This window comes from Maylandia zebra, linkage group LG5 (assembly GCF_041146795.1).
Source record: "Maylandia zebra isolate NMK-2024a linkage group LG5, Mzebra_GT3a, whole genome shotgun sequence".
NCBI lineage: Eukaryota > Metazoa > Chordata > Actinopteri > Cichliformes > Cichlidae > Maylandia > Maylandia zebra.
In genome coordinates this window covers 30,423,389-30,441,876 of record NC_135171.1, presented here as the reverse complement: position 1 = coordinate 30,441,876, position 18,488 = coordinate 30,423,389, and the positions used below count along the sequence as shown (strand labels likewise).

At 35.2% G+C, this 18,488-nt stretch overlaps 1 protein-coding gene across 11 annotated transcripts in view; it reads left to right on the top strand.

The window, feature by feature from the left end:
• ptprt (protein tyrosine phosphatase receptor type T) overlaps window positions 1-18,488 on the top strand; it is a 328,497-nt gene that overhangs the window by 160,356 nt on the left and 149,653 nt on the right. For all 11 annotated transcript variants that reach the window (XM_014413047.3, XM_014413046.3, XM_023155006.2 and 8 more), the window contains exon 11: window positions 6,103-6,212. In XM_014413047.3, coding sequence (XP_014268533.1) covers window positions 6,103-6,212 — 110 coding nt within the window. The remainder of the gene's footprint in view (window positions 1-6,102; window positions 6,213-18,488) is intronic.

Below are 18,488 nucleotides of genomic sequence, written 5' to 3'. Positions count from 1 at the left end.
TAGAAGGAAAAAAAGATAGCAGCTCTGTTTTTTGTTTGTTTTCTTCAGAGCTTCACTTTTCAGGAAGGCAGTTTATCAGAGCACGTTTAAAGTTGTAGAAGTGCATTTACATTAATGTGCTTTTAATCATTCTTATACTTTTATTTGATGTAAAAGTCAAATTTTCTAATCCTACAGGACAAAATCTTTACATGACAATAGAACGAGTATTTTGGCATAATCGTATTTACCATTATTGACAACTTTAGATCAGGTTAAAAAATTAACGAGACGCTACTGTGTATATAAAATGTTAACGGAATCATTTAACATTTAATATTCCATAGATTAGATGCATACAGTGGAGGAAATATTGATTTGATTCCCTGCTAAGTTTGTTTACCTCCAAAGGATTGAACTGATTTTCATTTTATGCTGGTTTGTTCTTAAAAGAAATGTATTAATTCAGTTCAGATTATCATGCATGAAATAAATCTCTGCATTTCATCCCTGGCTCTCATTTGTTTTGGGCTTTTTATTACATAACAGACCTGATTGTTTATATGGCAATAATGACTTTTAGTCATTGTTAGTGTCTGGGTTTGTAGCTGCTATTTTGAAGTAAGAGCAAATAAAAAAAAAAAAATTTTCGGTCATTATTCTGCTTCTTTCCTCTAAAATGAAACTACCATAAAAACAGAGTTAAATAAAGAGTTAATTTCTTTGTAAGTGAGAAAACTTCAGGATGGAATCAAATAATTATTTTTCCCACTGTATACATAGGAATAGGAATTTTCACATGGATAAAACATTGGCTTTAATGAAGGGGATTATTTGTGGTCTGATTGCCAAAAAGAAGTTTTTCAAATGATTCAAATCTTGCCCTTGTACTTTCTGAGGGGTTTCTAATTATAACTGCAAATATGTATCTGTCCTAAATCCTTGTATCACAATGAAAACTGAATCCTGCACTACTGCTAGTAAACCTTGCTTGTTTGCCATTTGTCAAGATGAGTTTATTTGTTCCCCTGGAAGCTAAGCATCTGTGTTGAACAACATGTAAAAAAAACACACTACATAACACTAAATAATCCCCCCCCCCCCCCCCCCCCCTCCCTGCAAGAAAAAAAATGTAGTTGTTTATGTTAAAAACAAAAAGAAAACACTGTTATGGAAAAAATAGCTCAAAGTGAATAGTGACTACAAGAGTATTTACTTCACTCTTACATAGTTATAGTTGAGATAATCACAAAATCACTTAGAGGGATTTTTAAAATTAGTTTTTTCTTGCAAACAGCTGCTACAAGATGAAACACTGACAAAGATTAAAAGTCAAAATTTTCATATAAACAATCAGGTCTGTTGCATAATAAAGGGCGCAAGACAAATGAAAGCCAGGGATAAAATGCAGAGATTTATTTCATGCCAATAAAGATAATTTGAGCCAAACTTAGAAAGCAAGAGAGGGTTAAGAGACAAAAAATCTGAATACAAAAGAAAGATTGAGAGAGATGGCAAGACAGGGGCACACACAGAAGAGAGAGCTGCTGGCGTAATAAAGCAGGCCATTCATCTTGCAGCATGATGGGACTTAATCAAGTTATGATTAATGTGTTACAGCTGCCATTATCTTTTCAATGAAGTCTGTATTCTTCTGTCCAAGCCCCCGAGGTACACAGGAACACACAAACACATGCAAACCACAGCAGATACGGGGGTTTGTCATGTGAGTCATGCACACACTGGAAAGCAGCATACACAGATGTCATGGTACACACTGTGAGTAACAGAAGGCTCCTCACGTGCATTCACACACACAGTTGTGTTTTCATATCTTTGTGGGGACATCTAATTGACATAACGCTTTCCATAGTCGCTTACCCCTAAGAAAAACCATCAAAAATGAATGCCTGACCCTGACCCAAACCTAACTGTAACTTTGACACTAAAACTACATTTTGAGTTTCCAAAAATTCCTTCAAACCTGTGGGGATGGGGATTTTGTCTTCATAAAGGCTGTTGGTCCCCACAAGTATAGTGAACTTTCAATTGTGGTCCCCACACAGATATGCAAACCTGGTATACACACGTGCACATACACAGACAGCAGAGACAACACACAGAAGTACCACACAAACATCCAACGATTTTCAGGTAGACACTGTGCATCATAAAAGATGAGAGTGCACACACAGACACAGAAGTGAGTGATAAGGTGTTGAATAAAAATGGCAGCAATTAATTGCATTTCTTTGTTAGGGTAATTTGATATGCTCCACAGGCTGGGCCCTTAATCAACACCTCAGAATTACTAATCAAAATATTCCTGTCAGACTTGTCTGATAGTTTACTAGTCTGTGTGCTTTCTGTTGTGCATCTCAGTAGCTGTGAGTCAGAATACTTTGTGAATGAATTTTAGTCAAAAAATAGTTTCCAATAATCTTTGTTATTTTTCCATGTGCCATTGTTGTGCTCTGATCTTTGGGGGTTTTTAAGGTATAAAACATTAACTCTGAGGTTTGGAGTCATGAGCCATAATTTTTAATGTAACCGATAAATGGTCATACTTTTGTTACATTATCCTCTAACCTGTTATTTTCTCATATAAGAAATAATAACACAAATATCTGTATTTAATAACCTATAGGTGTGAGCAGCTGTGTTGCAATAAATTTCATTTATTGCAACACAGCCACCCTTTCATTTAAGTATATTTTTAGGAAATGTTTTGTAGGAAATGTAGGAAATTCTTTTAATCTTCTAACAGCCAAAAAGGGGCCAAAACAACAAAATAACTTTAATATTTTTAAATATTGGGCATTGAAATGTGGATAAGTGTGGAGTTTTTAAATATAACCCTTTCAACCTCAGAAGGACTGGTCTTTGTTGTGTTTGTCATGTCACTGTTTTATGGCTTTAAAAATAGCAGAAAAGGTTGGAAACTTCCCATACTGTGGGTTTTCCTTAAACTGTTGGATGTTATAGAGAGAGATGGATAATGGCAGCCAATTCTCAAGTGTAAAAGAACTAGCTGTGGCACATCCATCTTTGTTAGATTCAATTTGTGGCTGTAAATGGCGGAACTTTGCAGAATTTTTTTTCCAAAATGCTTTTTTTCAGTTGAGGGGCATCAGACTGAGGCAACTGTAAAAGAGTCCTGCAGTTGTCAGACTCATTTCTGCCTTACCGCACAGGCATTTACCCAACACTGCTATTCACAATGACTTACAGTGAGTCCAAAACCAACACAAGCTTAACTTTTATGTAAGCCAACATTATGTTCATCCAAGATCAATCAGAATTAAGGTCAACATACAATAAATGATCAGAATCAGATTCAGAATACTTTAATAATCCCTAAGAAAACGTTGTAGTGTCAGTTGCTCCAAGACCATAAGAACAGTAACAGACTGGACTAAAATAAATAATACAATATATTACAAAGTTACAAAATTTAAGAAATGACTCTAATATATACAAAAAGCTCAATTATAAATATCCAGAATATTACAAATATATATGACATTTTACTCTAAACTGTAAAACTCTACTCATATATGTACGTAAATAGTAAGTAGCCATGAAGTAAAAATGAAAGGTGGAAAGAAAAATCTGAAGTTAAAGGCCTTATCCTGTCCTTGACCTAAACAAAAGCAGGACTTGGCAGCAAAGCTTACTGATTTATGTTTTGGGAACTAGCTTCCTAAAATGAGACTAGAGAAAGAGATTAAAGTCTCCAAACCAAGAGTAACAAGTATGCACACAGACACAAATGCACACATAGAAGCACACATGAATTCTTGCACATTGCAGTTGGTTGTCCCTTCTGGCACACTGTCTTTTTCTTCTTATCATTTAGAGCAATTCACACCCCTCAGTGTATGTACGTGCAACTGTGTGTAAGTATTGTGTTCAAGGGTCTAGTGCATGTGTCTGTGTGTAGCTGCGTGTTTCTGCTTTTATGTATAACGCATTGTGTAAATTGGTGAGTTCGACTGTTTGACAGCTTCACTCCCAGATGAGATGTCTGACACCTCTTCTCTGTCTGTGTACCTCCATGAAGACATGTGAAAGCCTGCCTCATCCTGAAAACCCCACTGATACACTCACACTCTTGTTACTAGGTAGATTTTAATGAGTCAACTGTCTTTGTACACAAGTAGTCCTGTCTGCGCTTTCCTGTACAGACAGGATCCTCATTGCTCAGTATCTTTTGACCCCACAGTTTATAATTTGATTAACAACCTTTTACACCGATAACCATTCACTTCACTCCAACTCATTGGATTTGAAATGCAGTGTACTCAAGCTGTTCGGAAACACAGTTTTTATTTTTCAAAAAAAAAAACTGCAGTCCATAATAAAATATTTGTGATCAGTGATCAGATTTAGTCCATCAGTTATTCAAATATTCCATTGGCAGAATTTCTTAATTCACAACACAATCATTAAACAGTTTTGATTAATTAAAAACTAAAGCATTGAGGACATTGCTTTATAATAGACTAACAGATAGTAAAGTAATTCACCTTGAGATTAATAAATCCAGAAGAAATCACATCTTCTGAGCAAGTGTCAATACAGTCAACTGATCTTAGCTGAACTTAAGGGTTGAAAGTAAAGATGTGTTCATCACAATCAAAGAACAGGATGGATACCAAATGTCTGGAAGAAGAGATCATTTACTGTAAAATATCCTTAAATGATAAATACACAAAATGCGCGCCTTGCTGAACTTTGAATCAAATCATTAACACAGATAAAAGTTTCTCCCTTACTAGAGACAGTTGGTCCATTGACATTGAATTGGTAATTGACTTTGTAAGCTAATAAAATTTTATGTTTGAGGCTTTTCATTCCAGTGAGTTTGATTTGGATGTAGCGTTCCCAGCAGTGAGCCAGAAAATCTGCCCATAGCCCAAGAAAATCTCAGTGGCTGCTGTCTTTTTTTTAATCTCAGCAGTTGTTCCATTATTCACTGACTACAGGGTGCTTCAAGATGTATCTCTACATGACATTATTACAGCTTGTCTGTCTCCCATTCATCTTAGGATGACACTGGGTTCATTTTACAAATTACCGCTGAGCTGCACAATAATATGGCAATACCTAAAAGTCGTAGGTTGTCGTTAAACTTTCAATATGCGTAGTTGATGTTGAACTGCTAATTAAGACACATTTCTCAGGAAATCACATTATGTATGACGTTATGTCCTCATTTTCATGTGATAAAATATCAATATCCGCTGGACGAGACTATATCTATGTTAAAAGAATAATTCTTTTAAAATAAGAATTCTTTTAACATAGACTGGTATTGCTGCATGTCAGCAAAATATTTCATTCTTTCACACTATAAGAAATATTGTGAAATATCCTATCATACCTAATAGTTGCAAATGTCCTCCATTTATCAAGTTTTCCAGATCAAACAGTGTTTCTCACACTGCCTCAAAGGGAGAAAAAAGCCTATAATTAAATTTCAGGTAATTGAATATTTTTACCTTCTGAGACATTTGAAACTTTTGGACTCAAGAAATTTAATTAAATCATGAGAAGCTGAACTGTAATTTAGTGTAATTTAATATACCTCTCTTTACTTCTGATTCTGATTCCATAGTTCTTTTTACTCCCTCCCTTTAATATTTAGAGTCACTGAACCCGAGATGTGCTATTTAGTCATTACATTGCACATCGGCCTTTTTGCTTATGTCTATCTCAATTTGTGTTTTTCAACTGGTACTCTGTATTCGAGTGCTAACTGCTCTTTTGGGGATTATTAGAAATGGACTCAATGATTGTGTGGATTCATTTTCTGGAAAGTTGACTTTCTTTACAACCTAAGACATTTTAGTGAGATTGACAATTAGATGGTAATGTCAGAAAACAATGAACATTTTTATTTTATTGTAATATTGTAATATAATTACTATAAATACATTTCATACTTCTAAAATAGTTTATAATCTCTGCTGTAATACCTATACTTTATTAATACTTTTGTCACATACATATGTTTGTGAACCAGTTATTTGAATATAATTTTATGTACATTCTTCAGATATGAGTACATATTTGTGTTGTAATGTATTATTATACTTTATGTACTTGGTGTCTTTTCAGTTCCTGGATCAGTGCCTATGGAATCTCTGCAGAATACGCCATATGAAGAAAAGATCTTCATGCAGTGGAAAGCTCCCAACGAGACCAATGGAATCATCAAATTGTATGAGGTCAGTGAAAGACTTCAAAGAACATCAATGGGAGTTATAAAAATGAGCAGATGCACGGGTAGATAGATTGAAGGAAGGACGAAAGCAAGGGAGGGAGGAAGGAAACATCCAGTTGCTTACAAAACATCAAACACAAAAAATAACAAATACAGATGTAATTGGGCACACCACAGTAATATTGTAACAGAATTATGGAAAGGTGAAAAACTTGTAGTGATGTAACAGTTTCAAATTATTCTAACCACTGTGCATAGTGTATACTGAAGTACAAGGTACTGCACAAAAGTACCCCAAAAGAAGAGTAAATGTGTAGGGATCAGTGGCTTAGTGCTGGTTTGCAGAGTCCTGCTGAAATACCACTATATGTCTTTCCCTGTCTCCTATATTAAGATGCTTTAATGATTAAACGTATGAAACACAGCAATTAGTAAAAAAGCAATTCTTTTTTTTAATGCATGACAACATTTTCTAGAGTATCGGATCTTTACAAAAATCATGCAGGCACGTTCTGAGTCTGTGGTTGTGCTTTTGTGTTTTATAGTGACAGAGGGGTGCATGATTGTGCATTAGGCAAACTTGTCAGTACGTATTTGTTCATTTGCCTTTAAACTTATATGAACTTCAGTGACACTCCAGTCTAAATACAAAGGGTTTAATGTGATATCAGCCCACCTTTTGCAGCTATAGAAGCTTCAACCTTTCTGGGGAGGCTTTCCACAAAGTTAAGGAGTATGTTTATGGAAATTTTTGACCATTCTTCCAGAAGCGCATTTGTGAGGTCAGACACTGATGTCGGACAAGATGGCCTGGCTCACAGTCTCTGCTCTGTTGGGTTGAGGTCAGGACTCTGTGCAGTGCCCTCTCCACCAAATTTTATACTTGTCACAATACAGTCAAACAAGTACCATTCTCCTGGCATTTAGTTCCACTTTGTCGTAATCCCAGCAGTTTATGTAGTTTTGAAAATCAAGCGTCTAAAGCCTAGGTGCCTGTTATTGTTTTATAAACACGCTGGAGCCTTAAATGTCAGGATACTGATAAATGAAATGACTTAAATGTAAGATACCTAAATTATATACATATAAAGAAAAATCAATCCTCATTATGCTTTCTAAGATGTTTGTTAAATTTGCCAAATTCAGCCTGTAGCACATTGACGCTTGCTAACAGGCACAACATTCAAGAGCTTTTACTCCCTAAATGGATATCTTTCTGGAATTAAACCACTGAATTGTGACTACTGTAAAGCAGAGGGTTGCAAGCATGATCCCAGTTTGAGTCTGATCTTGTGTCTCATTTCACCTTAGCTGACCTTTTTTGCAGCTTTCTCTCTTACTATAGCTACAGAAACAATATTTGACTTGTTTGTTTCGGACCGAGATAGATAGAGAATGTGGTTTAAGGAAAGAGAGGAACTCTTTAAAACACATTAATTTGTAAAACTAATTAGATGCATGATGTTTAACGATATGAAATAAGACAAGTTAAGATGAACTGAGAATGAAATGTATAATATATATATATATATATAATATAAAAAATGATGTTCAGATTAATGTGGTGTTTAACTGAGGCACTCTTCACAATGCAGCTACAGCTGATTCAGATTTGTCACTCGTGGCATCCCATTTCTATCTGTCTGAGACTGGCTTGTTGTGATGGGTTTATTTCAGTGCTTGTTTTGTGTTGTGTTGTATATACTAATTCCACCAAAAGGAAAGTATAAACACTTGGGCAATAAGCCCCATCTCATACTGCATCTCAGAGTTTGTGGATGGGGTTGAAGTCCCTAAACGAGGGCTTGAAACCAGTCTAGAAAATGTTGTTTTCTGTAGCATTACGATTCTCTTCATTTGTACTAAGGGGCTATCCCAAACCAAGGAACACCGCCCCAAAGGAGGCTGTCATTATGCTTTTGGACCCACGTGCATACAGTGTATACTGTATGTACGTTTGTACATAAGAATGTATATTATCCATTAAACCGTTGTCTTCAGCTGGATTGGGCTGGAGTATATACCAGTTAAGATGGGGCGAGAAAAGCGATATACCCTAGATAGGTTACTTATCACAGGGCTAACACAAACAACCATTCACAACCCACATTCACACATTTTGGCTTCTGGACTTTTGTAGCCAATTTCAAATCACCAGTTTAACTAATATTAATGTCTTTGGACTGTGGGAGGAAGCTGGTGTACCTGGAACGTTCTAACTCCGCAAATGGATTCAAAACCAGGACTTTATTGCTACAAGGCAATGGTACTAACCATCACACCTGTGCCTTGTGCATTCTTCTGCTCCCAAGTGCCATATAGGAGAAAAAAATGCAATAATAAAAAAAAACCTTTTTAGCCGGATGTCTTGTTTGTTTTTCATTCATATGGTCTTATTTTTAAAACTAGGTGATACAGGGAAACACAAGAACAGTGTTTTCTCTCTAACCACTGACAGTTCATATTTATATCAAATATAGTTTCATCCACGAATAATTGACATATATGACCATAAATTCAGGATTAAATGTAAATTATCATAAAGGGAAAGTAGAAAGTCTAAGTCGCAAGACAAAGTGGGAGAAAGACTTATTCTTTGACAGTCTTTTATACAGTGGTTGGAACTGAGTGAGATAGGTGTGCGTGCGTGTGTGTGTGTGTGTGTGTACGTTTATTTGGGTTGAAGTTGAGTCCTCTATCTAATGAATTATTGACCCGTTCTTGGTCTGTTGTCTGCCTCTTATATCACTGCATCAAGGAGCTACCTCACATCAAGACCTGGAAGGGCGCTTGTGTGCGCGTCTGAAAGAGGGAGAGAATGAGCTACCAAGGAAAGAGATGTTGCTTTAAAAAAGACCAACTAGTCTCCACATGTGTGTATTAAGTGTATGAGGACTTTAAAGTGTATAATCCATAAACTGTAAATAAAGGATAGATGTAACGACTGTTACATAGCCCGCCAATTAGTGAAGGTCCACATTTAAATGACTGATCCACGTGTGTTCAGACCGTCAGTCTTTTAAAAATATATATTTAGAAGAGATGTGGGATAATACTGACTGAGAAACTGAGAAAAGTATAGCCTGACTTATTGTCTCCTTAACTATAATTAATAACGACTATAAATCCATCAGAAAAGGTAGTTATTTCATCCATAAATCTAGTAACCAGGAGCTTTGTTCTGCCACAGACAACAACACTGGCTTTTGTCTTTATAACCTATACAGAATTTATTTTCACAGATAGTTACAATTTTTTTTCACTAAAAAAGGTAGAATATTTGCTGTGCAAGTTAGAAAGTCATCTTTCAAGCTGCATCCGGAACAGCTTAATTTTTGTAGTTAGTTGTAAAATCTGTAAATATTAAGCACACACTAAACAGATGTTACAGTTATAAAGCTGGGTTGCTGTAGGTTAGATTAGTAACTAACGTATTGTATATTTTAGCTGTAGATTATTCCTCTTGTCTTGCAGATTTACACATCTTGTAACACAGAAGGCAAATCTTATTTTGAGAGCATCTTCCAAAGATATAATTATCCCTATTTTCTCTCAAACCCCTTATATTTACTACCATCAATCTCCAGTCTCTTCTCTCATTCTACACCTCTAAAAGACCCCTTAGTACCATGTCTGACACTTCCATTAGACCTCAACCCAGAGCCTGAAAAAACAAAACAAAACAAAAATGTCCTCAGTCTATGAACCTCCTTGGGACCATCATCAGTTTCACCTTGTTTGATATTAATGAAATCAACACCAATCTAAGCTCTCTGCCCTCTCTGCCTGGTAGAGGCGGCACGATTCAGCATCATCTGTTAAACATATCAGAGCCTCAACATAATGCGCTGCTATTAGAGATAATTACTATAATTGCAGCTATTGACAGGATTAAAGGCATCATCTGCAACATCTAAAGGGCCTCTTGTTGTGTCCTATTCTGTTCTGTTGTCTCTTGTGTGTTCCTTTTTTCCCCTCTGCGTCCTTTTCAGGATAGAAACCAGATGAATTACACCTAGGACAAAGAGGGGATTGAGGAGTATGGAGAAAAACTGGGGGGTGGGCTCAGGGTAGCTTTGTGGAGGTGGGAAATGGTGCAGAGAGATAAGGAGAATGGGAAGAAGGAAGGCAGAAGTGTGAGAGAGAGATAAAGCATTCAGTGAGCAAGTTGAAATCTGACCAGAAGACATAGTTCTTACCATACAGCAAGATTACAGAAATTAATCAGTGTGCAAATATGATCACTCCATCTCTTGTATCTATTACCGTAATTGCAGCTAATTACAGGATTAAAGGACACATCTGGGTAAGATCTAAAGGGATCCCCCACTCCTCCCCCACTCTCTCTGGTGCTCCATTCATTTGAGAAAATGAGAATAATGTCTGGAGAAAAAGGGATGCAAAAAGAAGTGTAATGTTTGGTTGCAGGTGAGGTAGGAAAGGCAAAAATGAAACAGCATATAATTTATTAATATATATTGCTCAAAAAAAGAGAAGATGACATACAATCAAGTGAAAAAAAAGTTTTTACAGGATTAATTCAAAAACCCTTAAAAAACTCTGTACACCCTGTGATTCAGTAGCTTATAGAACCATCTTCCTCTTTAGCAGCAATAACCAACTAAGAAGTAGTTGGTGTGAGGTACTTTTTAATAAAGGTTGTTGTTGTTGCTAATCATTTTATCAAATGCATTTGATTACCAGCAATTGGCTGCAATCATCATCAGTAAAGATGTACATAGTTTTTCACAGGACTACAAAAAGTCCTAATACAAGGTATTATCCTAATCTTCTTAGATTAGTATGGTGCATTTAATTAGCTCTTAATCTGACTATGGTGCTTGTATTAGCTGATATTTATCCCCAGTAAGAGTACAAATTTTCATCAGTCTTTCCAACCATCCCCATGCACTAAGCACAAGAAAAATCCAGTTAATTGCTTATATGTAACCTCCTTTTTTCTAAAATAAAAAAATCAATAAGCAATTTTTGAGCAAGTCGTTTATTTAAGGTCTTTTCTTCTCCTCCTTGGACGTTTACAGTGAGTTCAAAGCTGAAATATTTATTTTATTTTATTTTTTAACATTAATATTCTGGAATTTGCATGGTAAATTTTAATTGGTACTCAGTTTGGTCGGTAGATGTCAGGCAGTTAGATTTTTTTCTGCAATTAGGTTAAATGTTGGAGTCGTGAATATTGGCTTAAAACTGTTAATTTGAGAACTCTTGATGGATTTTTATTTTTAATGTTCTGCTGGGCATGGAAAAAGGCCAACTTAAATACCTTTGAAAAAGAAAGCCAGTGAACAACTAAAGGCTTCCACTGGTTTATATGAATCTATATTTTCCCTGCAACTTTACCAGGCCTCTGTGAGACCTCAGATAATACACAGTTATTGATGGTTACTGAACTGAGCAGAGGTGCACTCAAAAACACACTTGCACACACACAGATCATGGCCCTGTCAATCCCTTCTTTGATTGCCTCATCAGACCATTCAAGCATCACTGGTCCTCTCTGCTAGTCCTCACCTCCCTGCTGGTCTCTGCAGAGTTATTTCTGAACCCCTGCTTGTTAAACAGATGCTGGTGCTAACATTGATTAGAATCAAGCAGAGTAGCAAATCATGGTTTGACCAACTAGCAAGTGAGAGCATTTTATATTTAGGTCTAATATGAAATGGAATATATATATATTCCATCAGTAGTGAAGAAACAGTTTGTGTTTCAGAATTATAACCTCCTAGAAAATGCTTCAGGTATGTGGATAATAAAAGTTAATATGGTTCCATTTCATTTTCTTAAAATTAATGTCAAGCATTAATTGAAAAGCTACTAATTAATAAATTTAATTAGTCCTTAACAGCAGAAACTGTAGATCAGAAATCAGTCATTATGCATTCTTTTAAAGGCAACAATAACTGTATCATGACTGCCCAACTCCATGCAATGATGCATTTCAGGTCTGACCCACATTCCCAAAATCCATCTGCAAGATTGGGGTAAGAATATGAGTGTTTCCTGACAAACCTCTGAGTTGTTTAATCCAACACACCGAAGAAATTGGTGACTAGTATGGTATGTAGTTATTCTTGTCTGGTCCTGTGTGCAAATAACTTTACCTTCCAACTCTCTGCGGATAGAGGTTTTAATCAATCACAGAAATAAATACTGGCAACCAGTCTGGCATTTAATTCAGTTAGTTACTCTGTTCCAAGCTGTGGATTTCTCTAGATACAGCTGACCATGTAGTACAGTAACATTCTCTCCCCATATTGCTGTTTTCTGAACAAAGAAATGATTCCTTCTCATTAGGAGAACATCAGTTGCATAGCATAATCTTGGTATTCGTTCTCTCTACTATTTACTGAGGAACAGAAGTGGCTCACCTCACCTACATAACCTCAAAATTCTAATGGTGCAAGCAAGGTTATTATCGCATGATTGAAATTGAAAACTAATACTTGAGCCATGCTATAGTCATGCTACAGGTTGGGAAAACTAGCTTCTAAAAGAGGCCTTTAATTCCTTTCAGATAATTAATAAACTGATTATTGACCAGTTGATGCCATATCAATAAGTGCATGTAAATTCTCCATTGGTGTTATCCTCCCCAGTATCGCACCAAAGCATGTGACAGATCTGCCACTCCCCTATGATGTCAGTGTTGTGTTTTTTCCTCAAACAAGTTTAAAAAAATGGACGTAATACAAACAATGGATGTAATATACTTAACAATTAAACACATGGCAAAGACCCAAGTCTCCTGTAAAAGTGCAACAAACCCCATGACCTTTAAGTACGGGTTTTATATTAATTCAGCAAACTTTCATGCGTATTGTTGAAGCCACCACCCTCAGTTATTGAAGCGAGAGTGGCCTCCCACTGACCCACCAAAGTCTTCATAGAGGGTATCTACCTGGAGTATCTAATGAGTTATAATAGCTATTTCTGCTTAACGTTAATAATATTCAAAGCAGCCTATAAATGAATTCAAGAAAGAAATGAGTGTTCTGACATAAATGACTAAATTCTGAAAAGCATATACAAAATTACAGATTTTGTATAAGAAATACAAAAGCAAAAATCTGTTCATTTTGCAGCAAAATTCATTGAAGTCATAGTTGCCTAGTAATTCTAGACTTTGAGTTATGACTTATGCCATAGAGCATTTAATATAGGAGATGAAAAGACAGGTTAAGGGAAACTGTTCACACACATAAATGCCCCAGGGCTGCCTTGCATTCTTCTTTTTTCCACACGATCTGAAGTATTTCAGAAGGCGAGAAGTATGGGAAGGAAGGGAGAAAGAAAAATGACAAATAAATTGAACAAGCATGCAGATCTTTAATTCCCCCCCCCCCCACTTTCACAGTGTAAACAGAGCCAGAATCAAGACATAAATGCTAAAGAAGCAATCTCATCTAAGCCATTAACTTCTATCCATCTTGTGTTTTACCCTTCTCTTTTCTCTCTCTCTCTGTGTATTGTTTTTCTTTTTTGTCAATAATGGGCTATATTTAGTGTAGCTTGAAAGTCCTTAAGCTGATGACCCCATTTACTCTGTCACACTGCCTGTCTGGCCTGTAGGGGTATGGCCTAGTATCACTTACACCTTTGTCAGTCTATGTGCCCTTCACTACACTGCATGCAGCCTCTTTTCTTTTGCATGTGTGTGTGTTTGAAATATTTATTATTTTTATGATTTTACTTTATCATGGTGATATCCACACCATAACACTATATTATAAAAACAATTCACTAACAATAGAATCTCTTTTTGATTTTTAACATTTTACAATATGCTACGAGAACATATATCCCAATTTGTCACAGTTTTTCAACTGCATATTCATGCCCTCAAACTTTAACTTTGTCGGTATCTGATTTATCCTGTAAGATAAAGTTATCTCACTAAAAGCTGCCATAAATGTTGCAATGATGGAATCAGACATATCGTTCTGCAACTGAATGGGGTCATCTTTGCAATTAAAAGCAATCTATTTATGATAATAGAGCAATTTACTGTATTATCAGATAAATGTGCTGTCTACATAGACAGAAATGCACATTTAACCATTGTTTTTCTGTCCAGCAACCTTCCTGCACTAACCAGAACACAACCAGCTTGTAGCCACTTGAGTCAAATGCCCTTGAGTTAAGACTCATTCTGACTGATGTCAACTGATGTGTGACTGTGATTTAAAAAAAATAGATACCAAGATCATGATAGCAAAGCGAACAATAAATGAAGAAGCAATTCATGCCTTCAATTTCGATTTAGCACAACAAGATTGGAGTTCGGTGTATGAAGAGTCAGATGTGGACAAGGCTTATGATAATTTTCTAGATATTTTTACTATGTGGTACAATAAACATTGTCCTGTAAACGAACACATGACAAAGAAAAAAAAGATAAAAAGTCCTTGGCTCACAAAAGGAATTATTAATGCTTGCAAAAAGAAAAACAATCTGTATAAACAGTTTATCAAAGTAAAAACAAAAGAAGTGGAACAAAGATATAAAGCATATAGAAATAAATTGACTGATATTATAAGAACGAGCAAACAACTTTATTATAGAAGAAGATTATATGAAAATAAAAACAATATAAAAGGAACTTGGGATGTGTTAAACAACTTAATTAAACAAGGATCTTCTGGAACATCATATCCTGAATATTTTACTGATGCAAATGGTGAAAATCACAACATGAGTAATATTGTCGATGGGTTCAATAAATTCTTCATAAATGTTGGCCCTGAACTAGCAGCGGACATCCCGTGTCATAAAAATGAAAATATCAGCAATATAAAATCAAATCCCTTTTCACTGTTCCTCTCAGCTACAAATGAGCAAGAAGTAATAAATATCACATTAAAATGTAAAAGTAAGTCTTCAATGGATTATCATGACATAAATATGTCTGTAGTTAAACAGGTTATTCTGAATATTGCTAGTCCCTTAACATATATCTGTAATTTATCATTTCAGTCCGGTTGTTTTCCAAAAAAAATGAAAATTGCGAAAGTAATACCACTATATAAAAGTAATGACAAACACAGTTTTACCAATTATAGGCCTATTTCTCTACTGCCTCAATTCTCAAAAATTCTAGAAAAACTTTTTAATTCAAGATTAGAAAAATTCCTTGAAAAACATCAAATAATAAATGTTGGTCAGTATGGTTTCAGAACGCAAAGAACCACTTCAATGGCGATAATTGAGGCAGTAGAAGAAATTACTGATATACTGGATAAAAATAAATATGCAGTTGGTATTTTTGTTGACCTCAAAAAGGCCTTCGACACAATCAATCACTCAATTTTACTGGATAAATTGGAAAGATATGGTATTCGAGGGAAAGCTGGTAACTGGATAAAAAGTTACCTAACAGGTCGGGAACAATATGTTAGCATAGGGCATTACCATTCAGAGAAACTTGGTATTACATGTGGTGTTCCCCAAGGGTCAGTGTTGGGACCAAAACTTTTCAATGTATACATAAATGATATTTTTGATGTTTCTCAAGTACTTAAACTCATACTGTTCGCAGATGACACCAACATATTTTTCAGTAGCGATGATTATACTGATCTTGTAATGACTGTAAACAGGGAGCTAAAATTAATAAAAAAATGGATGGACATAAATAAATTATCATTAAATATAAATAAAACTAAAGCAATGTTTTTTGGTAATTTAAAATATAATATAGAATTACCAATTATCATTGAAGGTGTACCAATTGATAATGTGAGTGAAAACAAATTTTTGGGAGTTATAATTGATAACAAAATTTCATGGAAACCCCACGTCAGACACATAAAAACCAAAATTTCCAGAAGCCTCGCAGTTTTGAACAAAGTGAAACAATTCCTTGATAAAGATGCACTTCGTACTCTGTACTGTACCCTGGTTCTTCCATATCTTACATATTGTGTGGAAGTGTGGGGAAATACATATAAAAATACAACTAATCCATTAGTCACAGTACAGAAACGAGCACTGCGTATTATTCACAAGGCTGGTTATCTAGATCATACTCACAAATTCTTTCTTCAGGCAAAGTTACTTAAATTCCAGGATCTGGTTAATTACAATACATCCATAATTTTGTATAAAGCTTTTACTAAACTTTTACCGGCAAATTTACAAACTAGATTTGAAATTCGAGAAAAGGTTTATAATGTGAGAGGCTTTGGAGAATTCAAATTACCCAGAACTCGAACAACCCGTAAAGGCTTTTGCGTGTCTGTATGTGGTGTGAAAATCTGGAACAGTCTGAGTTTACAATTGAAACAATGCAAAAATATTCATAGATTTAAATTTCTCTACAAACAGTTGGTCTGGTCACAGTATACTCAATGATGGGTTTTAGTGTGCTCTGTAATGTCTGTCCTCTTACCATTGCTGGTATGGATTCCAAAATAAAAAATAAAAAATAAAGTGTGCGTATGTATGTACATATATGTACTTGTGTGTGTAGATATATATGTATGTATATATATGTGTGTCTGTTACTTGTAGTTATTACTGCCTGTTACCTGTGGTAATGCAATTTATAATTTATATATTCTGTATTCAGTTATGAAGGCTCTAATTGTTGGTTGCGAGCTGCCGCTTAGATGCTTGTATCTGCCCGGGGCTGTTGATGGGTCTGTATGCAATGATGGGCGTAGCTGCGGGAAGTTTATTGTTTTTTTTTGTTGATGAGTGAGTATAGGGGTGGGATTTAATAAGTTTTCTTCGTCCCACTCCTTTTTCAGGCAAGTTTTGTTTTTTGTTTTGTGTATTTTATGTTCAATATAGGTATTTGTTGTGCCTGAAAATGAATTAAAAAAAACAAAAAAAAAACAAACATATTGGCAGGTCTTTTTATTTATAGATTAGATAGCAATTATTCGCAAACCTCACTCTCTCTGGGAGTGATTGCAGTTTGCCCAAATCAGACTCTGACTGTTTGCATCAGTTTGCATTCTGTTGTGCAACCTATGCAATTACTTTGTGATCAAAAGTGATTGTGAGCATGCAACACCCTCAGGCTCTGAGCAAACTTTTAGTCACCACAATATACAAGAATATGAAACAGAACCCCCACAATCACTAAGCCACTGCTTTTATTTTATTTATTTATTTTTTGGTTCATACACGAAGGTTATTGTCCTATAATTACTCATGTGAGTATTTTTACACTAGGTGTGTGTTCGGTGTTGGATTGTTTTTTGGTTGAACTGAGTTAATATGTGCTTGTTTGGCTAATGTTATCTCAAGATGGTGTTACATGAAATGAGCCCTATAATTGATAGTATTCTCAAAGCATTTAAATTATTTTATTATTATGATATTTCATGTCCTTGTATCAATACAATATCCCCATGCAAAATATTGCAATATTATCCTGTACTATCCATGAAAATAAGCAACTTGAACTTTTGCACTGATAACTAATTCGTATATAACAGCAGTATAGGAGAGTTTTCCGGTTTAACTCTTTTTTTTTTTTAGTAACTAAAAATCCATGTTTTGTTTATTGAAAGACTTGAGTTTTCACTTTTAGAAAAGTGGGGTTTTTTTGTTTTGTTTTTTAAATTTAAATCTATCTATTCAGGATAGTCAGCATCAGTTTGAACTGCAGTGTTCTGAAGAAGTGCTACATTAAAAATGTAGGGGTCATTGAGCTCCAAAGCCAGTGGAATAATTTTATCATCATGTCAAAACAATATGTCTAGTAAAAAATGAACCAAGAAACTTTAGCATTAAAACTAACTGAGCAAAAAACACATTAACGTCAGGCAACACAGTAAGCCTATCTAAGCGTACCATGCAGGCCTTGTTGCTACACAACTACTCCTTTAATACTTGCACACTTCCAAGATAAATGAAAGTAAATGTCCCAAAACCAAAGTCTAAGTAATTATAAGTAAAACAGTAAACTTTGTTGGAAGTAGAGAAAAACTTTAGATAAAACCAAAAAAAATAAATCCTGTTAGGCTTTGAGTGAGGTTATTGGCAACGCAATGAAGCAATGTTGTGTGCTATTTTCAACTTTGGGGAATTTTTTTTCATGTTTATATGCCCCTAAATAATACAATTACAGGTGTTGGTGATAACGTGTAATTACAATAATTAAGGTTGTCGTGATATACCAGGACTTTTGATAACCAATAAATTTATATTACATTCAATGTTAAAATACTATAAACAATCCACCCACAGCACAGACTGTTTATCATGGCTCTCTTTTTTCCAGCAACTCCACTTGAGCCTCAGCTTATCA